Genomic DNA, 26,347 nt, shown 5'->3' with positions numbered 1-26,347 from the left:
CCAGGAGCCCCCATAGGGCTTGGGGACCGGGGCTCAGGCCAGCCAATAGGCATCTCCCACAATGCCCGGAGCTGGTCCTGAAGAAGCAGGCTGCAAACGGGGGCAAGGGCGCCCACCTACCCCAGTGGCAAATGGCTGATAATTAATGTTGGGCCTGCACATTACTGATCAATTTACAGTCGAAAGTGCAGCCAGAAGCGATTCCCCAGAAAAGAGATGTTCAGCCCCACATCTTCCTTGTTGTTGTTACTCATCAATCACCAGTTTTGCAAGCAGCTTATTCAAATGTAGAGAAAAGCACGGCTGGAGATATAAAAGGCCCTTAAAGGCCCAGAGATGGTTTATCAGGGTTTTGTAGTTGTGGGTGTGGAGAGCGGAGAGTGGGTGCCGGGAGTGCAGAGCTGAGCGCCTGGCCCATTTCACAGAGGGAAAGGCTGCGTCTAGAGCAGGGCGGTGGTGTGAAATCTGGAAACGGCTGTGGTTGGCAGCTAGGACCTCCAGGTGCAGGTCCTTGGGGGGCGCACGGGTGGGCAGCCAGGCAGAGTCCAGGTCCCATCCGGAGGACTTAGTGACGGGAGGGCACTGGAGCCACGTCCAGATGCTGGGCCGGGGAGGAGCGTGGTCCAGAGTCGGGCAGACCGGAGCCGGATCCCAGCACTTCCCAACCAGCAGCATCGAGGGGCACATCACCTTCCCTCTCTGAGTCTCAGTTTCCTCCTGAGCCAGGAGGACACCCTCAAAGGTTTGCAAAGATGAAGGGAGGCCACGTATGTCAAGGTCTTAGGCACTTAGGGAGAGTACCTTAGACATACAGTTGGTACTCAGTAAATGACAACTCTCTCCCCAGCAGTGCAGAGGCCCAGAACTGGTCCCTGAGGGCAGCTGGGATTGCTTCTGTACCTCCCTGGGGCATGAAGACAGTATTCTGGCCTAGAGCCAAGTGAGTTTCCCTTTGCCAGGACAGTCTTTCAAAGCACCAGGCAGCCACTGTGCCTTTGCTCATGCTGTGCCGTTTCTGGAAGGGTGCTTTCCTCAGTTATCTCCTGTCCCCAGGGAACTCCTATGCATCCTTCAAAACCCTCCTCGCATGGCACCTCCTCTTGGTGCCTTCCTGATGCTGAGTCAGCTTCTTGCCCTCTGTGTTTCAAAAATACTTGATTCTTGCTAAACTGTGAATCCTTGTGGGAAGGGTTTGTACCCTGTGCCCTGGTGTGCAGTGACATGAGACATCTTGTTGGATGAACAGGCAAAGAAATGAGTGACTAGATGAGTGGATAGCTCTCTGAACACTCACGCCTGCGCTGAGATCACCTAGAGGCCTCCCCTCACTGCCCCCTGCCCCCTTTGAGCTCCCTGAGTGCCAGGGCCCGGCTGGGGGTCTTGTCCGTCCCTCACTGCCCAGGTCTGTTCTTGCTACGTGGTACGTACTCAACAGAGGTCAGCATGACTAAGATGAAAAAGAGGAGCGGGAAAGCTGAGCCCACGTTCCGTAAGCACCTGCTAAGGGGCAGGAGGGTGGCCGGACCTTTCGCCCGTAGGATTCTTTCTTTCCCTTGTACCAAGGCCGGTTCACAGATACGGATACTGAAGCAGAGGGACCCTCGTAGTGGAGGAGCCAGGATTTAAACATGGATTCTGGATGATTCTGAGAGCTCTTGCCACTCCCTCACGATGCCTTCCAAGGAGGTGAAGTGCAAATGAATGAATGAATGAACGAACGAGTGACTGAGTTCTCATGTGTACCTTGCCACCTCCTCCCTGTCTTACCCCAGCCTCCCGCCCGGCCAGTCTCCTGGGCAGCTGGCTCAGCACTTTTCTTTGGGGCTCTAGAATGAAACCAGGCGTCTGCAGGACCCCCCAGATTTTCCTGCAGTGCCTCCGCCCCGCCACCCCCTGCCTCTCCCCGCTCTGAGGCAGCAGCTGCTGGCCCCTCCCACTCCCCTGCCAATCAGACCCCATTGTCCTGAGGCATCTGGAGTGCTGTGCAAATTGCCAGCCCCCAAACGGCTCGCTAAGCATCCTCAGAGAGGAGGCGTGCACGCCTCCTTCACAAGCCTAGCTCCTAAAAGGCTGGTGATTGCGTCCTCAGCGTTCCCGCCAGGCCTGCCCGGCAACTGGGAGTGGCAGGAAAGCCCCAGATGGCTGGGGCCGGGGTGGGGGGGGGGGTGTCAGTGATTATCACTGAGCAGGAAGTGAGCTTGGCCTGCAGGTAAGCAGGGAATGCGGTTCTAAAATATCTTTCAGCCGTCCTCCCCCAGAGCCTGTGCCGTCGCCTCCCCGGGGTGGCATCCCTCGCGTCAGGAAGGAGGGCTGTGAGAGCCCCAAGGCTCGGCCCACTGGGTCTGGTGCGGGAGGGCGGGGGTGGACCTGACACTGTGCTGCTCTCACAGATTCACCTTCGATGCTCCGGTGCTTGGGGTTAGGGGGCCACACCTTGGGAACCACGAGGGGGCTTGGGAAGGAAGGGCCGGGACCACGAGAGGCTGGGCTCACCTCTGGGGGGGACGGAGGCAGCTCTAGCTCACCTGCTAGTGGAGCACCCTCGTGGAGCTGCAGTCCGCCAGGACAGGCGGGGAGGGGGAGGGTGCTGGCCCCGCGTCCCAGCTCACACCAGCGTGAAACAGCAGCCCAGCGCCCGCCGTGCAGCAGGCGTGGTGCCTCCTGGCGAATGACCTGATGTCCCTGGAGTCTGTGTTCGTGAACCGTCGAAGGGCGTCCCCGTGACTTAACTCCACTTTCCCACCCTCCCTGAATTTCCAGCAGAGGCCCAGAGAGGTCACGTGCTCTACCTCAGGCCACACAGCTTGGAGGGTGCGGGACTCGCTTGGAGGGTGCGGGACTCACTTGTGCTGGCTGAAGCCGGTCGGCCTGAGCTTATACCTGCGCCCCTCTGCCAGTCCTGTGGCCGTGGGCAGCCCCGACCTCTGTGTCCTCAGTTTCTGCATCTGTACTATGGGTCTGAGAAGGGGAGTCTGCAGCAGGAACTGCCCGAGCCCCCGATCATTGGTCCAGGAGCCTCCCGTGTCCTCACCTCCTCCTGGCAAACCTCGGCGGCGGGGGCGGGGCTGCCGTGCACCCGTTTAGCAGACAGGGGGCCTGAGGGTCGGTGGGCAATTCCCCGGGTCCGCGGTGTGGGCCCCTCCCCGAGACATCGCTCTGCGTCTGGAAGCTGAGTTCGTCGGGGCCAGCGGCCTCCTAGGAGACGGTGTCCGGCCGGAGCTCCCCCTGAACCTGGGGCTCTGGTGTCGTCAGACCCGGGGGGCCGGCTCCCCAAGCACAGGAAGGGCAGGGCCTGGCCGAAAGGCACCCCACAGGGACGTGAGAGACAGGCCCTCAAAACGTCTTGGGTGAGAAATACCTGAGAAGCGGAAGTTGGTAGATGCTGAATGCAGTGTCCTCGGGTGAGACGCGACGGCTGACCAGGGGCAGCTCAGCCACTCCCCCAGAGGGGCGTGTAGGACTTAGGACCCGGGCAGGGCCCCCAAGGAGTGATGCGGTTCGCAGGTGGAGGTCACCGGGTCCATGCATTGGCCGGGAAGTGCTACAACAACCCAGGTACTGAGACAGGCGCCTGTGGACCCAGCGAGCTTGCCCGGGGGTGGTCAGGGAGGCCCCTGCGCCCGTGACGTTTGGGCCGAGAATTCAGTGTGGGAAGGAGCCAGCGCTGGGACTGGGAAGGCGCGGGGCCGGAGCCCATGCCGGTGGGAGACGGCCTGGCGGCTGGGAACAAGGCCCAGACCGGGAGTGCAGGATGGGGACCCACAGGCATGACCAGGGGGCTGGAGGCCTGGGGCTGGGTGGGTTGGGTCTCTGGATCTCCTTGGGTACCAGGTTTTGGGGCTGCGCAGGCCACCCTTTCCAGGACTATGTAGCAGCCGAGTGCTGCCCTCTGCTGGGGTGTCTGAGTATTACACCCATGGTGTCAGGCTGGAACAACCCCAGAACTTCCCTGAGAACTTCATGGAACGTCGCTGGGATCCGTGGTCCTCAGGGATGCAAGGGGCTCCCGAGGCCACCTTCTGCCCCTGATAGATCCTTGCTTGCTTACTCCTAGTGACGGGGAGCTCACTCCCTTTTGAGACAGTCTGTTTCGACTCTATACAGCACAGGTCAGCTTGACCCCAGAAGGAGTTGCACTTGGCCTCCTCCCGGTCTCAGCCCTGCCCTCTGGGTCTCAGGACTGGCTGTAGGGTGCCGGGTGACTGACCTCCCCCTCACCAGCTGCCTTGCTCTGGGCTGGGCTGCTCCAGGCCCCGCCCACCCCCACCCCACCGAGACAGCCTTATGCCTGTCCATCTTCCATACAGCCTCGTGGACCAAAGAGAGGACCTTGCGGGAGGTGCAAACATCCTCGGCCCCTGCAGAGGACGTGGCTTTCTCAGGAAGAGCCCTGCAGACCTCCCAAATGTGCCCCTCTGAGTTCCCCTGAATCCAAAGGGAGGTCGGCAGGGGGCCTGGTCTTGGGGAACAGCTGGGCATGAACAGGGGGGCGAACGGCTGAGTCAGAGGCCAGCAGGGGCGAGGCTGCAGCACAGGGGACCCTGGAGCATCGTGGACTCGTCCCACACTGCCTTTCCAGGACTTTCCAGCCCCGGCCCCTGCTTCTGCAAATGAGGGTGTTCTCAGGGAGGCCAAGAGCAGAGGGGAGGGGAGGGGGGCGAGGAGGAAAGTGAGCAGCCTTTGGTGGCAGAGGGGCAGGACCCTCCAGTACGGAGCCCAGCAACTTAATCCGTCGCGTAAACAGATTCATTAATTTCTCAAATACTCTTTGAGAACCCGCAGTGAGCCAGGCGCAGTCCTACGCCTCGAGGCTCCATCGGTGAATGAAACAGACAGGACCGTTTGTGCTCATGGGAGTCTAACACTTTAATGAAGAAAGCAGTCAGCATGCGAACAAGGTGCTTTCAGAGAGGGATAAGTGCTCTGAGGACGGAGCGGGGAGGGGGCAGAGATGGGCACGGGAGGCCTCTGAGAAGAGACCTGAGTGATGGGAAGGGCCGGCCAGGTGGAAACGTGGAGCAATGTGTCATTTATACACATTTGCTTATTTTTAACAGCCGGAGATGTAAGTCACATAGCATAGGGTTCACCCATGTGAAGTGTACAGTTGAGTGGGTTTTAGTATATGCAGATCTGTGTGACCACCACCCCCCTCAATTTTAGAGCATTTGCGTCAGCCCCCAAAACCCCGCATCCACTAGCATCACCCCGTCCCCACTCTCCCCCAGCCCCCGGCAACCATTCGTCTACTCTCTATCTCTGTGGCGCCGGCTCTTCTAGACGTTTCCGGTAGATGGAATCTTGCAATCCTGGTCTTTCGCGATGGGCTCCTTTCACTTAGCACCGCATTTTTTTTTTTTTTTTGCGTTACGCGGGCCTCTCACTGTTGTGGCCTCTCCCGTTGCGGAGCACAGGCTGCGGACGCGCAGGCTCAGCGGCCACGGCTCACGGGCCCAGCCGCTCCGCGGCACGTGGGATCTTCCCGGACCGGGGCACGAACCCGTGTCTCCTGCATCGGCAGGCGGATTCTCAACCACTGCGCCACCAGGGAAGCCCCTAGCACCGCATTTTTAAGGCCCATTCATGTTGTAGCATCTATCAGTACTTTGCTCCTGTTATAGCCAGATCATATCCCGTTGTGTGTATATAAGACATTTTATTTATCCATCATCAGTGGGACATATGGGCTGTTGCCACTGTTTGCTGTTGTGAAAAATGCTGCTGTGAGGATTTGTGTACAGGTTTTTGTGTGAATGTATGTGTCCAGGGCTCGTGGGCATGTGTCTAGGAGGGGAACTGCTGGGTCACGTGGTAACTCCATGTTTCATATTTTGAGGGATGGACAAACTGTTGTCCCAAGCGGCTGCAGCATTTTCCATGGTGGGCGTTTGTGAGCAGCGTGTTTCTCCACATCGTGACCAGCACTTGTTATTGTCCATTTTTGATCCTAGTGGGTGTGACGTAGTTTCTCACTGTGGTTTGGGTTTGCATTTCCCTAACAGCAAGCGATACTGAGCATCCTTCCATGTGCTTATTGGCCATTTGTGTCTCTTCTTTGGAGAAATGTCTCTTCAGTTTCTTTGCCCCACGTTTGCTTGTTTTTGAAAACAAAAAGCAATGCCTACGCAAGAAGATTGCCGAAGAAATGAATGGAAGTGTCTGCCTTTGTGGCTGGGAGCTGCAGAACTGCAAAGGTGGGGCCAGAGGTGGGGACCAGACTTCACTAGAAACCTCTTACATTTTCGCTTCTGAATCCTGCAAATGTATTATGAAAGTATGTTTTTTTAAGTAACAGTGAGAAATAATAACTGCATCAAGCCATGCAAGTTAGTCCTCGGCAACCCCTGGACGCAAGTATCTGAAGCTCGTGTAAGGAGACCCGTTTGGGGTCTGGCTGGGGCTGAGCAGGCCGTGGCCCCCCCTCCCCGCCCATGGTCCTCAGCGGGTCCCTCACCTAGCCGGAGTGGGGGTCCTACTTTCCCTCCTATGGCAGGATGGCCGCCCTGCCTTGCCCCCTCAGCTGTGTCTTACATAAACACCCCCCTGGGGAGGCAGCAGGATGGGAGGCCGGCTGTGGGAGGTGAAGCGCAGTGCGGTCCCCGTGTATGCTCCCCGCGGCCGTGGTTCTTGGCGAAGTCAGCCGTGGGGACCGTGGATGCCCAGGCTCAGCCTCAGCCCTTTCTCACAAGAGTGTCCCTGGCCGAGCACTGGACGGTGTGGGCCTCCTGGCCCAAGGGTCCAAATTGGAGATCTCTCCCCAGCCCACATCAGACACAGGGAGTCAGGTCCATCTGCATGTCCCCCTCATTAAAATATTGAAATATGGTTCATGTCAGAAGTTGCAGACTGTGCCTGAGCCCCCAAACTGGCCCCTATTGCAGCTCTGCTGTCCTGTCCCTCCCCCGGTCCCCCTCAGACACCCCCAGGACCTACAATGAAGGAGTTAATGCTCAGTGTAGCAGAGGTGTTTCTGAGTATATATACAAATATTCTGAATATTCCCCCGGGCAAAAAGCACAGCACATGCAAAGGCCCTGGGGCAGGAGAGGGCCTGGCAGACTGGAGGAAAGAAGAGGCCACTGTGCCGGGAGCAGAGCCAGGGACGGGGAGGGGGCAGGGGGAGAGGATCACGCAGGGCCTGGTGGGTCACTACAGGACTTTGGCTTTTGTTCTGAGTGAGGCGGGAGCCCCGGAGGGTGCTGAGCAGAACAGGGACATGGTCTCACTTAACGTTAGCCAGAGGAGTGGTCCGGCTGCTCTCTGGAGATAGTCCGTGGGAATCGGGGGAACAGGGGGCTTCCACTGTCGCCCAGGGAAGAGGGGGTGGCCGGGCCAGGGTGCGCCGTGGAGCCAGGTAGAGGTCAGAGCAGGCCCGTGGGGTGTGAGAGAGGAGAGGCAATTGGGAGGGTTAGGTGGTCGTTTGCCGAGAGAACAGGGCTGCGGAGGCGCGGCCATCAGGGCAGGCGGGGCGGCCACTAGGCCTGGCGAGCTGGCCTCCTCCTGGATGTCCGTCTGAACGAAAGCAACTCGGAGGCAGCAGGACCTGCGGTCGGGAGTTGGCCCAGGGGTGGAGGTTAAAAGCATCACCATGGGTCTCGTCAGCGAATGGGTGGTTTACAAAGCCGGGGGGCTGGATGGGACCGCCGGGGTGTGAGAGCACGGGCAGAGGAGGCCGGGGATGAGGGGACCAGGAGGAGCCAGGCACCGAGACCAGGAAGGGGCTGTGGGGCCCGAGGGGAAACGGAAGGACATCATCATCTCATTCACGGTTGTGTCCCTGCACCGAGCAGGCTCCAGCGCACAGTAGGTGCTCACTCAATAGTGTGGAATGAACGAACGCATGGATGGCCGGCTCCTTTGGACCCTTCAGTTCCCCTGCTGGCAGACCTCAGCCATTGGCTCCTTTACCACCTACTGAGTGAGACCTACTATGCGCCGGGCACTGGTTTCAGCCCCCGGGGCTCAGCAGTTTAGCGGCCAGACAAGGGAGCTGACGACCCAGTGCGAGAGACAGACAATGACCACAAAAACCCATCAGTGTGCTGTGACGCTTCAGAGGTGCGCTCCCACGAGATAAGCGTAAGGCAGGCGGCCCTGGTTTTCCATTTAGGGTAGTGAAAAGACTTTCCCTTTAAAATGCATTCGAGTGGGGAAAAAAAAGTCCGCTTAAAAGAAAGCTGTCACTTGGATGCTGGTGCAGAGGTCCTAGCGAGTTGACGGTCATCGCGGCGATGGAGGCTTGGGCTCTTTGTCTCCTTCCCTGCGAGGCAGGTGTTATCGTCCCATTTTACAGATGAGGAGACTGAGGCCGAGAGAGGTGAAGGGCTTGCCTCCAGGCCTCCCGCCTGCCCTCTGGGGCTCTTCCTGCACCAAGAGCTTCTTCCCCCGTGAGCAGCAAATTTGGGAGCTCCCTGAAACAGCTGGGGAACTTTCCACAGGCAAATATTCCATCCGGTCCATTAACTAAAATCACAGCAAATAAACCATAATCACAAGACCTATTATTAGCGAGGAGGCAAGCATGATTACCCAGAGCAGATTCACTGTCGGAAGAGTCTTCGTCGGGGTGGGGGGTTTACCAGACCCGCGAGGGGTAAGGCGTGTGGAAATAAGGGGAAGCTACAGGGTGTACCTGTGTTCCCACGGATGCAGCTGGGGGCGAGCCAGGGAGCATGGCTTGAGGGCATCCATTAATCCTTTCTGTCGGTGGACATTTATTAGACACCTACTGTGTGCGGGCGCCATCAGTGCCCTGAGGGATGCTGTGGTGGCCAGACAGGTGGTGACCCTGCCCCTGTGGACCTGACATTCTCTTGAGGGAAGACAGATGTTGAAAAAAAACACAATGCAACAGGATCATTTTTAATGCTCTGGACGAAATGAAATGGGCACCTGGGGTGGGGGGGAGCATTTCAGCGAGGGTGCTCAGGAAAGGCTTCCCAGGAGGGTGAGCTCTGAGCTGAGATTGGAATAGAGCGAGATGTGCAGAGACCTGGGAGAAGTGTGTTCTGATGGAGGGAGCACATGTGCAAAGGCCCTGAGGCAGGAACAAGGCAGGGAGCTGAGGGGTGGAGGTGTGGGAATCTGGGGAGGCCTGGACCTGACTGGCGTTTGTGCAGGATGCTACGTCACAGCGTGGGGAATGGGAGGTAGCCCCGGTCAGGACGGAGAAGGACCCTGGCCCTCCCAGGAAAAAGACGGGCTCTGGTTCGCAGCCCTGGGGGTAGCTCTGTGCACCCAGCTTCCTCCAGGCCACTCCCCGGGGGCTGAACCGGCTCGGAGACAGGTAGGCCTCTCAGCTCTGCTGATGAGCTGTGTGCCCGGCAACCCTCGTCGTGTCCATTCTCTGGGAGGACCCCGCTTTTCCCATCTCCCAGGGTATGAACTGAGGCTCAGAGACAGGTAGTCACTTGCCGGGCGTCACACAGCAGGTGAGTGGTGGGTTGGGACCTGAGCTGACAGGTTTGATGGCAGAGTCCATGCCTGCCAGGCCCCCCCGCCGACCCCGCCCCAGTCTGCCTGGGAGCAGCCTTCATCCGACCAGATGGGGCTGCATCTCTGCAGGTCCCCGGCCAGACCAGGCCCCCACCTGCCTGGAGAGGAGCCTCCTTCCAAGTACCCCCTCCTTGGGTAAAGATGAACAGGTGACCAAACCGGGCCCATGGCTGCCTGGAGATGGGGGAGAGGAGACCGCAGGGCCCAGGCGCCCCTGGGCCAGCTCTGCCCCTGCAGCCCAGCGGAGCCTGGCCTGGGCTGCGGCCCACGTGCCCCTCGGGCCAGGACCGTCCTGGACAGTCTCACAGGGCGAGAGGTGGTCCAGCCTCGTCCCCCATCCGTAAAATGGGGAAACGACACCTGAGTCAGAAGGTGGCGAGGGGATCCACTTGGGTAACGGCCACAACACGACCTGAAAACTATAAAAGGGGCTCCGAGGGCAGGGCTGTCCTCAACCCCGGGGCACTCGGTCCAGTAAGAACGCCTCGGGGCTGTGGCCGGGTGCCAAGCCAACTGCACCCAGGGTTCCAGGGCCGCCTTCTCGGCACCCTGACCTTCCTACCCCTTCGGATGCTGCCGCCTTTGGGGAATACAGGTCACGGGCCCCCCCCCCCCCGCTCCCAGGCGCTGCCGGCACCCAACCCGGGGTGTTCCCAGCAGCCTCTGCCAGGGGCCAGGTGGGACCGGTCCTCAGACAGGAAGCCCAGGGGAGCAGGGAGTGGGGATGGGCCCCAAGGCAGGCGGCGTGGAGCCGGGGTTCAAACCCACGTCCGACCCCAGACCTGCGCGCTGCGCCCCGCAGGACGCGTCTCTCACCCTTACGTGATAGCTCATTGGTGCTGCAGCCACTTTCAGGTGACGGGCGAATGTTTTGTCATAATGTCTTTTTCCCATATTATAGTTAAGTATATTGCAGAACATTTGAAAAATAAATGAAAATGAAAAGGGAAATAAAGTCGATCAGTGACCCCCACTCGAGGGCCAGCTACCGACGTGGTGTTTTTCTGGTTGTGTCTCGGTCACATTCTTAGGTTCGTACCGAATACACACTTTGAGAACCTACATTTTTTTTTTCTTTTTAACTAAAAATCGTTAATGTTATGGTTTGTCAACATCCCTTTTTTTTTTTTTTTTTTTTTTTTTTCTGTAGTACGCGGGCCTCTCACTGTTGTGGCCTCTCCCGTTGCGGAGCACAGGCTCCGGACGCGCAGGCGCAGCGGCCACGGCTCACGGGCCCAGCCGCTCCGCGGCACGTGGGATCCTCCCGGACCGGGGCTCGAACCCGCGTCCCCTGCATCGGCAGGCGGACTCTCAACCACTGCGCCACCGGGGAAGCCCTGTCAACATCCCTTTTGAAGGCTGGCTGATGCCCCATGCCAGGCAGGAATCCTGTGTTTTTAGCAGCTTCAGTACTGGGCGTTCACCTTCCGATTTGTTTGGGGTTTTAGTTTGTTTATTGTTGTAAATAGTGCCGTGATGAGCATAAAGCTGAGAGCTTACCTTGGATTCGTTTTTGCTAAGACGTGTCGTTCCTGTGTTATGTCAGGTCCTGGGGGACACGGGGACATGGCCCGCGTCTCTGTGACAGGACAGGGTGGTTGATGGACCCCCCGGGAGGACGGGCGGGGCGGGGGCTGGGCAGTGAGCTGTGGGAGAGCCTGCAGCTGAGGACCCGGGCTCCACCGGGTCTCTCCACCTCCTTTGCTGGCCTTTGCTTCTCCCCTTACATGTCTGTATTCCCAGGGCTCTGCCGACCTCCCCTCCTCACCCCTCACACTTTCCCTCCCCTCTGCCCCAGAGCTGAGCCTCCAGCCGGACCCTTAGAGCCTCCTGGACGCTCCCCCTGGCTCCCGGGCGCCGCACCCCAACACATCCAGAGAGGAGGGTCATCTCTCTTGCACCGCGCACCTCTTCCCGCGTCCCAGTGTAGGTAAATGGTGCCTCCCGCCACCCAGCGCCCAACCCAGGAACCTGGGTGTCGCCCTCGTCCCCAGACCTCCCCCACACTTCTCCCCAAAACACCCCTTCTCTCCATCCCACCCCGCGCTGTGTGCGGGCCTCCCCCTCCTCCTCCCTCCAGAGGTAAAGCCCTCCAGCCTCTAATCTCCCCCCTCCACCCATCCCCCATGAAGGATCTGTTTAATCACAGGTTTAATCACATGCCCCTCCTCTGCTTCCCTTTCCCCTCAGACAAAGTCCAAGGCCCTCAAAGGCTGAGGCTCCTCACTCTCTGCCTCTCACCTGCACGCCTTTGCACATGCTGTTCCACGTGCAAGTAACGCCTTTCCATGCACTGTCTGCCCGATGAGTTTCTACTCACCCTTCGAGGCTCAGCGTCCACATCCTGCCTTTCAGGAAACTTCCACTTTTCCTTCCCATTTCCTTCTCCCCCAGAACTTACTCCTCCTTCCCTCATATTCTGTGTGACTTGTATGGAAACAGTCGCTCAGTATTACAACATTCACTGAGAACTATAACTGTGAAAAGGCACAGGTATTGGGACTTTGGGCTGTAAGTGACGGAGGGCCCACTTCAGACTGGCCCAAGTGAAGTGGGATTATCAGCTCACGTGACCTCCCGGCTTCAGGCGCCGCTGGGTGCCGAGGCTGCAGTGACGACCCCAGGGCTGTCCCTCTTCAGCTCTCAGTCGGGCTCCTTGTCAGCGGCCTGCGTGAAGCACCAGCTTGGATCTCTCAGGTCTGAGCCCGAGCTTAAGTCCAGAGGTTCCCTCTCCCAACAAGGCCAGCGAAGTCGGGCTTCCTCTCAGGGCCCGGCTCGAGTCCCGTGCGGGATCCTGAGCCGGGAGAAGAACCAGCCCCACCCAGACCCCAGGCGCCCAGGGGGTGCAGGGGTGAGCGCAGGAGGGGCGCTCGGGGCAGGGAGACGGGTGACGGTGCACCACAGCCCCAGGACGGGCCCATTCCCTTCCTCCCGGCGGGAGACGTGGCTCTTTCTCACCTCGGACCCCCACTGCCTGCACGCGGCTGGCGTCAGTCGGCGTTCTGTGGGTAGGGAATCAGTGCCGCTGTGCGATCGGGGAACGCTCCCGGCCCCGGGGCCGGGGCGGGGCCGCGACGCTGCACTCCTGGCCGTCAAGCACACACACAGCCCAGCTCGGCTCGGCTCGTAGATTCCCAGGAGGACCTGGGAGGAGACCGGCCCCTAGGGATGCTGTCAGGTAGCATGGGGGGTGCTGCCTCCTTCATACGGATCTCAGAGGCCTCAGCCCTGTCCCAGGGAGCAGTGCAAATCACCCAAGACAGACAGACAGTCACAGCCTCACACACACAGACACACACACACACAGAAGGGCAGGTGGGCCTTCTGGAAAGGAAAGGAGCAGTTACCAGCCCGGCAGGGAGCACGCGCAGGTCCCCGGTCTACCCTGACCCAGCCCGTGAGCAGGGCCGACCCCGCCACCGGCCCGCCTCCCCGGCGTCAGCATGCGGTTTCCCAGGCTGGGGCGCCCGGACACCCCACAGCCAAGGGAGGGCCTCAGGTGGGCAGCTTTTCTTTCGTAACCATATTTATGTGAATATTTCTTGGCGATCTAACCAGCCTGTCAGGTACACGATTTGTAATAGCGACTGGAAGTTTTGCTTTTAAATGAAAATTATTTTAGACTTCGAGGAAACTATTAATCACATATACAAGCCGGGTGGTAAACGGGAGCCGCCGCCGGGGCCGTGGGGGCCGCCGCCCGCTCTCACTTGCACCTGGCGGCAGGCGAGGCCATGTGCGGAGGCCTCGGCCCCGCTCGAGAGAAGCGACACCCAGACTAGCTGAGGCTTTCGGAAGAGGCTGAGCTTGGCTCACCTGCCCCGAGTCCCACAGCTAGTGGCAGAGGTGGCTCCTGGTCTTGACCGCCGGGCTGCACTGCCTGCCGAGAAGGTGCAGCCGCTGGAGGGGGGCGGAGAGGGGGTACCGCACCTGGTGCGAGAGGGAGGGGCCCGCCGCCCCGCGCATGCTCGGACCCGTCACCTCTGGCTGGGCGTCTGGGGCTGGTCCTCCTGCCCTGCCGCCCACGCGGGCCTTGGGCCGGCCAGCGATGCCCCACCTGCACCTTCCCGCCCACCCTGCATCCCGCGGGAACCGGCTCACAGGCTCCTGAGCGGAGGCTCCCGGGACCGCTCCGGCCCCACTTGCTCTCGCCCTCTGGGCGATCGGGATGCCAAGTCGAGTCCCAGTCCCGCAGAAGCCGACACAGCCTGCAGCGCGGGCCTCCACGCCCCCTCCCTCCCCCCAGCACATCCCAAGTGCCACCGGCCTCTGCTCGAGCATCTGCGGGGCCCCGGCTCCCTCGCTTCTCCCCGGCGGGCTCCTTGGACCGGGTGTCCTTGGCAAGCCTGGCGCGGCAGCGGGGGCGCAGAGACCCATGCCAGCCAGGTGGTCTCCACCTCTCCGTCAGCCGGGGCTCCGGAAGGACTCCCAAGAAGCAGCAGCCATTGCGTTTCAGCCGCGTGTCAGGGACCCCTTCTCCCCCAGGACAGGGGACAGGACACGGGTAGTAACTGGTGCGCAGCAGACGGGGTGTGCCCAGCCCCCAGAAGCCCGCTCACGTTTCCAGAGATCATTGCTGTGGCCGCTTCCTCCCTTCCTCAGCTCCCTGGACGTGGTGGGGCGGGGGCAGGGATGCGAGGGCTGTTCACAGCCTGTGGGACCCCCCTCCCCAGCTGCAGGAGCCGGGTCCACGCCTGTGATTTGGCAACTGCGCAGGAGGGCCTGCGGATTAGGTGTCCCAGGATTCAGTGTCCTGAGTGTATGTTGAGGGCGAAAGAGCTTCATGGAAGATGACACGTGGCGTGATTCCGTTTATGTGAAGTCTAGAAGCAGGCACGCGTGTTCCTGCTGTTTGTGGGTGCCTAGCTCCGTAGGAAGACTGCACGGAGAGGTTTGCTGTGGGAGTGAGTTCACTGTGGGTGTGTGAGGAGGGGGGCTGGTGTGGGAATGGAGCAGAGGCGGCCCTGGCTGCCATCAGACCCGCTGCGTCCCAGCTCTCCTAGTGGGTGGGCCAGACCCAGAGCTCACTGTCTGCATCTTCGTGCTCTTTGGTGTATTTACTTTTTAATTGCGTAACTCAGTATGAGGCCCCTTTTTAGGGTCTGCATAGCACTTGACGCTTTCTCCAGGCCTGTGTATGTAGCTAAATGCATAGGAGACGTTCTGGAGGGCACCTCCTGACAGATGACAGCGGGTACCTCTGCAGAGGTGGGCTGCGGCAGTGAGAATTGGCGGAGTGGTCACGGGGACCTTGTTTCGTTTAAGGAGAAGAGGTTTTCTTGTTATTTCTGAATTTAAGATTGTTCCTGTAAACCGTAAAGCTTAAGCAAGAATGAAAAGAAAATTCCAGGCCTTGAAGGCTTTGTGATTCTGAGATTTGAAGAGTCAGAATGTAGATGGGAAGATGCTGGGACCCCCCCCTTCCCCCCCCTGCAAGCGGTGGCCTGGAAGGTCCCGTGCCCTGGGGACCTGTTCACTCCCTGCTCCAGCCCTCTCCGTCCTTCCTCCAGCACATGCTGTTGTGCTCCTTTCACGGTGGGGACAGATGGGGGCAGTGGCCCCAGGTTGCTCTCTGTGCGAAGGTGCCCGTGTGCCCGCAGGGTGGAATTTTCCAGTGGAGGCGGGAAGTCCTGGGTGTGAACCGTTTCCCGGCCACCTTTGGCCTCTGCTTTCTCCTCGCAGTCTGTGTTGCTTCCAGGGTCCACAGTGACCAGGTGGGGGGCAGGGGGCGAATGCCGGCCTTTCCGGAGCGACCCGGAGAGTGGGTGACCGCTGGGGTGAGGACCCGTCCCAACTCCGGTTCCGATGCTCCCCAGTCCCGGGCCTGCAGGAGGGGGAGGGTGGGTGAGGCTGCCTTTGGAAGGGCCGGCTGCCCTGTGCTCCCCACCTCAGGCAACCGGTTACTGTTGGCAGAGCCCCAGCAAGCGCTCAGTACAGAGTCCCGCGGCACCACTTCCTCACTGTGTGCCCTTGGACCCGCTCATGACCTCAGCCTTCACATCTGGAAAGTGTGCTGACAAACCCACCCTCCGATGCTGATGGTGCGGGCTTGGTGTGATGCAGGCAAAGCCCCCCCCCCAACACACACACACACACACACACACACACACACACACACACACGCCTGCACATGTGCGCACGCCCCCCTTGCTGAGTGACCTTAGTCACTTCCCGAAAGGAGAAGCCCGTGGGTCTCTAATCTCAGCTCGACAACTTTTGGAGACTGCCTTGCACCTGAGCCTGTGCTAGAAACCCACCTTCAGAAATCTAGCTCCCACCCACGTGCCTTGTAGACACCCACAGTCTTGGCATTCGCGTGTGAACTCCGGGGTCTCCTCCATTTGCCTTCTTTTGAAATAACAGACTAACGTGTAAGAAACACACGTGTAAGTTTGTGAGGACGAAGTGTCAAAAAGCAGTGGGCGTGCAGGTGATAGCATGACCCCCAGGGAGGCTCCAGGGTTCTGAAAGTGGAGACCCAGGAGAGGGACACTGGAGCCGGCCCTGCCATCAGGTCCACCCACCGCACTCCTTTGAGTCTCAGTTTCCTCCTCTGGAAAATGGATGTGATAAAATAACCCGCACTCTGAGAAGGTCCTGAGGAGAGACGCTAGGGCCCAGTCCTGGAAGCCACAGAGATGGGGGTTTGAGTCTTGGCTGTGCCATGCATGGAGGTGAGCCGCCTTCGAGTGGGGAGCCTCTGAGGAGTCACTAAACATCGGAGCTGAAACAAAACCAGCCTCGTGGTCATAGTTGTTGTGATTTTTGTGTTGTTCTTAAAATCTTGTGCAGCTGCAGTGGGGAGAGAGGTGGGTGGGCTCCGCCACAAGTTCAGCCCACTTACCTGACGGCCTTCTTCTCGGGGAGTCAAGTACCTGCTGGAGGAAGATGGGTCCTTCCAGGGTGTGATTCCGGAAGCCTCTTGCAGCTCTGATGCCCTTCACCTCCGTCGCCCAGCCCTCATCTCTACCCCTGCGCCAGGTGAGGGTGCACAGCCAGAAGAGCTGGCTCCCAGTCCCACCCCTGTCACTCTGTGCTGTGCAGCTTCAGGCAAGCCACTTGCCTTCTCTGAGTTCTGTTTCCTCCACTGTAAAGGAAAGACTAAAACAAAACTAGACGATGCAGCAACCCTCCTTCACCCAAATTCAGCGGGTCTGAAAGCCCAGAGAAAACGGGAAGAAGAGAACGTCCTTCTGAGTTGTCACCAAGGGGCCGGAGCATTCCTACCCATTTGCTGATGTAATTGTCCCAGTGAGGAAGTTTTGCAAGAGCTTAAGTTGCCGAGACTCTGGAGCCAGACTGCCCTGGTGTGCCGGGCACCGGCTGTGTGACCCTGGGCCAGTTGCTGAACCTCTGGCTTTAGTTTCCTCTTCTGTCAAACCTTATATCCCACTGAGGTCGTTATTAGGATTATAATGCGCTTAAAAGTTATATATATATATATATATATATGTATACATGAAGTAGATTTGGAGTTTCCTGGTTTACATGTGAGGAAACAGACTCTGATATCAGAGTTTAAAATGAATCTGGGAGGGGAGGATGGATGGCGACCTTCTCATCGTCACCTCCCGGTGACTCGCTCACTCCAGCCTCAATGGTACTCAGACACACTAAGCTCATTTCTGCCTCAGGACCTTGACACTAGACCTTCCCTCTTCTGGAATGTTCCCCCCCCTCTAGATCTTCCATCATACATGTCTCAGCCCACGTGTGCCCTCTCTGACCCCCCCCCACTACCTCTGATGTGAGGGAGGGGGCTTCCCTCCCTCCCCTCCCCCTCCCTCCAGCCTTCTGCTTTATTTTTATCCTGATCCTTATTACTATGCAAAATTATATCCTTGACTACATGTTGACTTCCTGTTTCCGCCGTGGAATGTAAACGGGGCATTCTCATGAATGAATGAGGGCAGATAACTTTGCCTTATTCACCACTGGGTTGCCAGCCCCACAGCAGTGCCTTTGGAATGAGTGAGTGAGTGGGTGAATGAATGAGCGGGCACCACAGCCAGACCAGAGATTCCGCTAGCCCCAGGACACGGCCGGCACGAATGATAGCAGCTCCACATCCAGGCGTCTGCTGTGTGTGGTGAGCCCTCCCGGAACCCTGTGACATAGCTGCTGTGATCCCATTTTACAGTATCCTAGATCGAGGCTCCCAGAGGAGAGGCGGCTTGCCCAAGCTCTCAGGGCCTTTGGGAGGCAGAGCCAGTGTGGGAATCTGTCGGCCTGACTCCAGGGCGCCGACCCCGTGCACTCCGTGCCTCACACGTCTCCGTCGCAAAGACAGAGAAGCCACCCTGGGAAGCAGCAGCATCGTAGGCTCCGGGGCAGCGCATGCATTTTGGCAACAGATTTCCAGGTTCCGAGTGCCAGCCGTGGCGCGGGCGCTCTCCGCCTGGTGGGTGACTTTGCAGCGAGGGCGCCACTGGGCGGCCGCGCCTGATGCTGCGGTTGCCATGGCGACGAGCGCCTCGGCGATTGGTCCAGCGCGGCCGCACTACGTAGCTCCTGGGGCGCGGGGGAGTCTCTGCGCCGGTCCCTCCTCCGGATACTGCGAGAGCAAAGCGGGTGCGGACACTCCCCCAGCCCTCCCCCCCCGCCCCCCAGCGCCCCGCCACCCAGGATGTGCGGGAGGGAAAAAGCCCGAGGTGGTCTCAGGTAGCAGCGAGGCCCACGCCCCCCGCCCAACCTGGCGACCATGGTGACTCGACGTCTTCGCAGGCTGCCAGGCTCGGCGTGACCCCTGCGTTGCCTGGGCCCCTCGGAGCCCGCTGCTGCCACCCCCTGCTCCTGGCCCAGCCTCCGTGGAGCAGCCCGCCACCCCCGGGAATGTGACTCGCCCTCGATTCAATTTCGTTCCCTTCCACTTCTCGCCTGAGCATCGCGCTCCTCCAGCCACGCTGAGCCTTCACCACTGGAGGGGGAGAGAGAAGGGAAAACTGCCCCCAAACAGGATGGCGTGCAGAAGACGCTATTTGTGAGTACAGGTGGCAGGTTTATGCCTGGAACTCGAGGCCAGAGGCGCCGCAGCCCAGCTTGGAGCTGGAGCGGGGCTCTGTGTGCGGGGAGGGGTGGGTTGCCGTGCAGGTGGCTTTGCAGAGGGAGCTGGCCACCCGGCAGAGGTGCCAGCATTTGTCCCCTGCAGTGGAGGTGTTTGTCAGCGGTGACGATGAGGAAAAGGCTGTTAGTCAGCAGGACTCTGTTGGGCTGTAAAATTCCCTGTCTCTGAGGGTGGGTAGCACCCCAAATCTATGTGCAGGGCCCCCCGACCTGCTGCTACCATTGTGGCGTTTGGTACAGCCCTCCTGTGTCCATTTGGAAAAAGCTTCTCGCGCCCGGCTCTTCCGTGACCGGCACTTCAGCCACCTCTGATGGAAAACTGGCAGGAAGGTCGGGCTGGGTGCAGGGTGCTGTGCCCTCCAGGGACAGGTGAAGGCCCAGCCTGCCCTGCGAGCAGGGGGCAACAGTGTTCCTCTGTGCCACCCAGGCGTTCTGTGGGCCAGAGGCAAACACCTGTCTGCTGGGCCCCAGGCCAGGGGCAGAGGCTGTGAAAGCCTGCACGGGGCAGTGACATCACAGGTCTGGGTATTTATGGAAAGCCAAGCCTGGGCCTCGTTAAGCCAGGCTTCCTGGGGCGTCACGTTAGAATGCCAGCTTCCTTCGCAGCTCTCCGGGGCTCTGCGATGTTCTGTTCTGGGGTGAGCAGCCTTTGGTCTCTGGCCTCACAGGACCCCTCCTCTGGGACCGGAAGCCATAGGGGTTGAGACGCAGAGCCACGTCTCCTCCTGCCCTAGGTACCTTGTGCAGGCCAGGCCTCTTGGCGCTGTTCAGTGACCTCAGACCTTGTAAGATCAGAGGGCAGAGCTGGACGCTCAGGCTGGGCTCAGTCCCCCCGGCCTAGAAAGGTGAGGCCTGGAACATTATGTAGGGGGACATCTGGGGGCCACTCCAAGGCCTTGAACCCCCCTATATCATGACAAGGGCCCTAAGAGCCCCTAGTGAAGCAGCACCCACTCCCCTCCATCAGGGGACAGACAGCTCTCTCGCTAACGGAGCGTGAAGGAAAGGAAACATTGCTCCTGCCACTGTGTCAGCCGGCCCGGGCGGGAGCCCCTGGGGTGACGAAGGTGGCCTGGGTCTGTGGATGGCTGTGATGTTCATTTGCTTTTTAAGCGGAAGAGCCCACAGGTCAGTTTGCTGATGTGAGCAGAACACGCCAGAGTTCTCCCTCCCTGTGACCAGGCCCCGGCTTTTCTGGGAAACAAATAGTAGGTGCTTTCCCGGCATGGAACTTCTGCTGTTGCTGGGAATAGGTCCGAGGCAGCCATCTTTTATCTGCCACACCTTTGCCTGGACCCAGGAGCCCGATGTCAGAGAAATTCTCGACTCTCAGGGACTGTTAAACCCCGGCGGAGAGGGGGTGTCGCCAGGGTGCAATGTGACGCCGGACGTCGCCTGCACGGGGCCCAGCGCCTGGGCTCAGTGATGGAACCCGCACAGCAGCCTTGGCTGGGCGGACGCTCAGACTCCCATTCTAGAGATGGGGAAACTGAGGCTCAGCAAAGCTCCCCGGGAAACGTGGAGTGTCCTGGCCTGAGGGCGGGGGTCTCCGCCCAGGCCCTGCGCTAGAAGCCCTGGAGAATCTTTTAAAACTCCCATGCCTCAGTCCCGTCCCCAGAGATTCCAGTTTACGGGTCCGGGCAGGGCCCAAGCCTCAGGATCGGCTTCGTTGTCCACGTGATTCTGATGCACAGCTGTGGCTGATGTTCACAGATGCAAGCACTTCCCCTGCCGTCACTGCCCCATCCTATCTGCCCGGGATTTTGCTGAGGACACGGCTACCATACATCCGATTTCAGTACCCCTCCTGGATACCAGTGCAGACTCATTCGGTCTGCCGGGAGCCCGGGAACCTGCATTTGAACACATGGCCCCTGGAAGGACCCACAGACTTGCTCGCCTGGGAGAGGGGCCGGGCTGGTGGGAAGGGCAGCCCGCTGGGCGCTCTGGGCTCCCCGCCTCCCTCCCGTGTGTCTCTTCACGCTGCCCTGGCTGTCAGGCTCCCGCAGTCTGGCAGCACCACACCCAGGCCGTCCCCCGACATGCTGCCACCAAACCCACAGGCACCAGAGATTGCAGAGAGACTGCGGAGGGGGTGGCTGAAGAGGAGGTGTCACACTGCTTTATAGAAAGATTTGGGGACCAGAACCAGGGGTATCCCGCACCTGCAGCTCAAACCTTGTTGTTCCCCGGGCTTCCAGCATGGGGAGGGCTGGGGAGTTGAGTTTCTCCAGATGCTTAACTTCCAGGACAGCTGGAGACGCCAGCCCAGGACCACCGTAGCCACCATCAGAGCTGCACTGCTGGGCTTCGGGGCTTCTCACGCCGCTTGCCTCATTGTTTCTCACCACTGCCATGAAGTGGGGTGGTAATGATCCCATTTTACAGAGCAGGAAACTGAGGCTCAGAAAGGGGTAGCAACTTGGCTGAGGTCTCGTGGCAGCTTCCTGCCGTGCACTTGGCGGTACAGCCCTCCCGCAATATGCCGCACAGCAGGCCTAGACAGACGAGCTCCAGAAGGAGCCCTGCCAGCAACCCGCCCCATCCCTTCCCCGCCTCCCTGTCCCCCAGTCTCTCCCCCACCCCCCGCCCCCCGCCTTTTGGGCTCCCAAGAGAGCTTTGGAATCTAGGCTCCGTAGGCACCAAGAGGAGGCGGCGTCGGCTCCCCGCCTGGGAGCTCAGGCACTGATGGAGGTGGCAGCCGAGTGAACGGGAGAAGGGATGCTAACGGGAGGGGGAGAAGATTTATTAATGAGATGGGGAAATCATGAGGCCTCCAAGAATCAGTTCCTTAATCAAAGCTGCTAACAACCGAGGCCATTACTCTACTGACAGCTTAATTAATGGTGTCTTAATTAATGTCAGCCCCCTCCCAGCCGTAGCTACGCCTAACACAGCACGTCACTTCCTGCTACTGGAATGCAGGGAGTCGGGCTGCAGGGAGTTTGCAGTGAGAGTGTGAGACTCTCGGAGCTGCTGGCGGGGAGGGGGCTGAAGTGAGGCGCTCAGTTATCATTCATTCATTCGTTTGCTCATTCATTCGTTCACTCTGCTGGAGCCACCAAATCTAGATGGCGGATCCCAGCCTGTCGTTCCCCCGCCCCTTCCCTGCCCAGCACTGTCTCCGTCTGGCCTCTGCCGCTGTGGCCCTGCTTGGGGCTCGGTTGCTCCATCTTGGCCACCAGAGCGTCGGCTGCACCAGGGCAGAGAGGTTGACAGCGTGTCAGCGGCTGCATCTCCAGCACCTAGAAAAGCTCTGGGCATATAGTCGTTGCTCAGCAAATCTTTGTCGATTGAGTGAATGATGGATCTCGTGCCAGGCATTGCCCTAAGCAAGGGGGTACAGAGCCCAGTAAGAAATAGTTTCTGCCTTCTGGCAGCCTGCAGGCCGTGAACAGACGGTGTCAGTATAGAGTGCCAAGGGCTGGGACAGGACGATGTCCCAGAGGTGGGGAGGGTTCCCGCAACCCACAGCAGGCGTGGAGGGTGGAGGGAGGTTGCCAGGCAGTTGAGGGGAGGGCGCTGCAGGTATGCAAACCTCGGGCCTCAGGTTGCAGGCATTCTGCAGGCGCTAGCTCACTGGACCTTCCCAGAGACCCTGGGAAGTGGGGCTCTTGTTATCCCCTTTGTACAGACAGTGCAACTGAGTCACCGAATCACTTGCCCCACTGAGGGGTGGAGCTGGGCTTGCAGGCAGACAGGGCAGCCCCAGAGCCCGGCTCTAGTGCTCTGTGAGGTACCGCAGGCTTTTACTCAGAGCGATCGGGTCTGCCTCCAGCCCCGCACCCCTGAGGGCGAGCAAGAAGGAGGTGCGTCGTCGTGAGCCCGGAGGCGTGGGCGGGACCAGGACAGGAGGCGGAGGGGCTCTCCCTGCAGGCAGGGGCCGTGGGCAGCCACGGAGGGCTCTGATCCGAGGTGGCGGCCGCAGGGACGTCGCTGGACTGTAGAAGGAAGTTGGGGCTAGGGAGGCCGGGCAGGGCTCTCAGCCAGCCTTTTCCTGTGCCCACGGCGGGGCACATGTGTCCCCGGAGAGCCAAAGCGTCCTCATCCCAGGCCCTTGGCCCTCCGCACCGCCTCGGGCCGTTGGCAGCTGCTGCCTGCAGGTCTGCTCAGGGCCGGCCCGGGAGCCAGGGTGGTCCCCAGGGGGTCCCGGCGCGTGGCCGGCCAGGCAGCTCTGTGGCCCGGGTGAGAGGGACCCGTCCCCTCTCCGCCGTCAGGCTGACCTTCACGCTCAGTTCCAGTGCCCGGGGGTGTGGAGAGGGCCCCCCAGCTCGCCCCGAGGGACACCACCAAGCCAGGACCGGGGTGGGGCCCGCCCTTGCCGCACGCCCTTGGCAAAGAGCTTTCCTGCACCGTCTCCTGTGGGGTGTGTCCCTCCTCCCCAGACCCCACTCTTCAGCAGCCCGTCCTGCCCGCCCTTGAGGGAAGACGCAGGTACACAGAAGGCGGGCACACAGCAGGGCCGCAGGACGGCCAGGAAGAGCCGGGTGGCAGACACGGCCCCTGGCGCCTTGTCCCTGATCAGGTTCCTGACCTCCGGCCACGGGGCTCTGCCCCTCCCCCCACGCGTGCTCCGCCTGGAACTAGAACGTGGCCACGGCTCCGGCCCTCGTCCGGGGCGCTGAGGGTGCCTTGTCTGGCAGCGGCAGGGAGCCCAGCACGTGGGGCCTGCGAGTGGCATTGGTTTTGCCTCCCTCTGCAGGGACCTAGGAGGCATTGTTGCCAGGTGCTAAGTGCCCACCAGGCTCACCTTGAGGCCTGCTGCTTTCCCCAAAGCCCGTGTCTGCCCCTCCCTCCCCACCGACCTGCTCACTGGCTCTTGTTCTCTCTCTCTCTCTCTCTCTCCCTCCACTCACCCCTGCCCCTTGGTCTCTGAGGCCCTGGCCCTCCCTGGAGCTCACAGAGCAGGGGAAGGACGCTGCGCTCCAGCTCTGCCCCGGCCTTGCTGTGTGACCCTGGGCCAGCCTCTTGCCCTCTCTGGGCCCGTGACCTCACCGGGAACGAGAGCGGCAGGGTCAGCTTTTGACGGTTCTGTTATGCGGGCTCACACAGGAGGCCGAGGGGAGAGGGACCAGGGCCTACCAGGAGCAGAAGCTGAGTTTCAGACGTTCTGGCTCTTTCCCCGGTGGCAGGGGAGGGGGGGCGGGGGGCATCACCCACCGGCTCATTCATTCGCTCACTCCACAGTCGTTGTCAAGCACCTAGTCTGTGTGCCGGGCCCGGCCCTGCCGCCTGCAGCTGACAGTCCGAAGCGGGGGGACACGACAAATAGGGCCCCAGAGGCCCACCCCACGCCCGTCCTGCCTGCCCTTTCAGGAGAGCCCTTGCTGGCCCCTCTGCCGGGAGGGCCCTTTCTCCCCCTCCCCTCGATCCGATCACGCCTCTCTCGACTCCCCAGGCAAACCGTCTCCTCGCCGAGGTCCCCGTCACCGGTCCTCTCCTTTGCCCCGGTGCAGGCCCCTCTGTTGTTTCCAGCCACCCGCTTCTCTGGCTCCCGCACTGACTGGGACCTTCCCAGGCAGGGCCCTGCCTTTGTTTCCTGGCATCCGTGTAGGCCCTGGCCCAGCAAGACACCAATAACCTTCTTTTTAGAATTGTGGTAAAATACGCGTAGCATAAAATTGACCAGTTCAGCCGTTTTTAAGCGTGCGGTTCGGCGGCATTAAGAACATTCACACTGTTGTGCAGCCGTCACCACCATCATCTCCAGAACCTTCTCATCTTCCCAAACTGAAGCTCAGTCCCCACTACGCACGAGCCCCCCTTCCCCTGCCCCGGGCCCCGGGCCCCCACCATCCTCCTTTCTGTCTCTATGGATTTGACTGCTCTAGGGCCTCGTTTAAGTGGAATCAGTCAGTATTTGTCTTTTTGTGACTGGCTTATTTCGCTTGGCATAATGTTTTCAAGGTTAATCCATGTTGTAGCCTGTGTCAGGATTTCCTTCCTTTTAAGGCTGAATGATATTCCATTGTGTGTACAGACCACACTTTGCTGATCCATTTGTCTGTCTGTGGACACCTGTGTTGCCACCACCTTTTGGCTATTGTGAATAATTGAACATGGGTGTTCAAATATACCCTTGAGACCCTGCTTTCAATTCTTTTGTGTATATACCCAGAAAAATTGCTGGATCATATGGTGATTCTATGTTTAACTTTTCCGAGGAACCTCCGTACAGTTTTCCACAGCAGCTGCACTCTTTTGCATTCCCACCACCCTCGCACGCGGATTCCAGTTTCTCCACATCTTTGCTCACACTTGCCCTTTTGCTTTGTGGTTTTTGTTTGCTTGTTCGTTTTAGTGAGAGCAGTCCGCGGGGTGTGAAGTAGCACCTCACTGTGGTTTTGATTTATCCTTTCTTGAATAAAGGCAGGTGTGTGTGGTAAAGTTCAGCCTCCTTCTCTGCTGATGGACCACTCAGCCCCAGGGACCCCTGGCGTTGTCTGGGGAGGGCGGGGTCTGCTGGCCACCTGCTGGCTGATGCCTCAGCACTGCCTTTGTCCCAGTTTCTGTCCTAGGGGAGAGTCGGGGACGGGGCATGGACGTGAGGCTCTGGTCTCCCCACCAGAACCCAGTCCTCCAGGATATAAGTAGCCCACGGGGTTGGGTCCTTGCGGGTACGTGGCACGCAGTAGGTGCTCAGAAGTTTTTAATCACACCAATAATACCTGCTTCCATCTTTTTTGGCTGTTCTTTGTTTATTCATATAATTGAGAGATAATTCATCCACATGGTACAAAAATGTCTGTACACGGTGCAAAGGCACCTCCCACCCCTGTCCCTCTGTCCAGAGGCCACCACTGTGTCCAGTTTCTTGGGGTCCTTCTGGGGAAGTTCTGTGCGTCGATGTAAAGACTTTATCGTTGAAGCGCCTCAACCACCCAGCCAGTTACACAAAGAGTTTGCAATCGCTGCTTTGCAATCGCTGCTTTGCAGTTCCGGGTTTGAGGGCCCACTGGGGGGACGTGGTAACCAGCAAGCCCTTGAAGGAGGTGATGTTCTCCCTCTCGCGGGAAGCCCTGACCGGTGGCTGCGAGAGTGGTCTCCGTGAAGGAAGCAAAGCCGCGGCAGGAGAGCGGAGGTGGGCGGGTCTGGTCCCGGGGCGTCCGAGGGTAAGATCACACCAGGCCTCCCAGCAGCCTGTTTGCCCTGGGCTGGCTGTCGGTCCAGATCCGTTCTGCTGGCACCTTTATCAGCTTCTGTTCAGCGCCGCGCGTGGACTGCATCCTGGGGGGCAGCGACCCCTGCCCAGAGGACACAGACCCAGGTGGCGTTGCCAGTGCGGGGTTAGAGAGTGTGCCAGGGGCTTTCAGCAGGGGCCGCCGGACACGTGGGCGGCCTTCGGGGTGGACGCAAGGAGAGGGGTCCGGCCGGTGGAGCCCGGGGAGCCCATTCCCTACGGTGTCGGGGGCAGCGCCGCACGGCCGAGGCCCGCGGATGTCTCCCCAGGTCCCCGTGAAAGTGAAAACCCGCTCGGGGTTATCTGAACCTGCGCCTCACTCCGCGTGACACCTAAGCCGCTGAACACGTTCCTCGTGACGGTCACGTGCGTTGACCTTTCCAGGGATGCGGCTGCTTTCCTCGCAACCCCGGGGGAGACCAGACTCTGATAAGCTCAGAGCTCTGCCAGGAGCCGCCACCACGGAGAGCGCCACGGCACCGAGGGCGGCGGCGTCCCTCGTGGCACCCGCGTGGCGAGCAGAGCCCTGTACCCGCCTGGGTGTGTAGCCGCTGTCACCTAGAGGGGCGGGCCGCTCACCGCCCCCCTGTGCGCCCACCGCTAATCCGC

At 60.0% G+C, this 26,347-nt stretch overlaps 1 protein-coding gene across 5 annotated transcripts in view; it reads left to right on the top strand.

Annotated features, from left to right (window-relative positions):
• Positions 1-26,347, top strand: part of IQSEC1 (IQ motif and Sec7 domain ArfGEF 1) — a 311,767-nt gene that overhangs the window by 141,201 nt on the left and 144,219 nt on the right. The window contains exon 1 of one of the 5 annotated variants that reach the window (XM_067043344.1): positions 18,086-18,475. The exons of the other annotated variants lie outside the window; for them this stretch is intronic. Within the exon in view, the coding sequence (XP_066899445.1) occupies positions 18,453-18,475 (23 nt within the window). The 5' untranslated portion in view covers positions 18,086-18,452. Of the gene's footprint in view, positions 1-18,085; positions 18,476-26,347 lie in introns of those variants that run through there. 5 annotated transcript variants of the gene reach the window in all.

Source organism: Kogia breviceps, chromosome 10, assembly GCF_026419965.1.
Source record: "Kogia breviceps isolate mKogBre1 chromosome 10, mKogBre1 haplotype 1, whole genome shotgun sequence".
NCBI classification, from domain to species: Eukaryota; Metazoa; Chordata; class Mammalia; order Artiodactyla; family Physeteridae; genus Kogia; species Kogia breviceps.
This window is presented reverse-complemented; position numbering and strand designations above follow the sequence as displayed.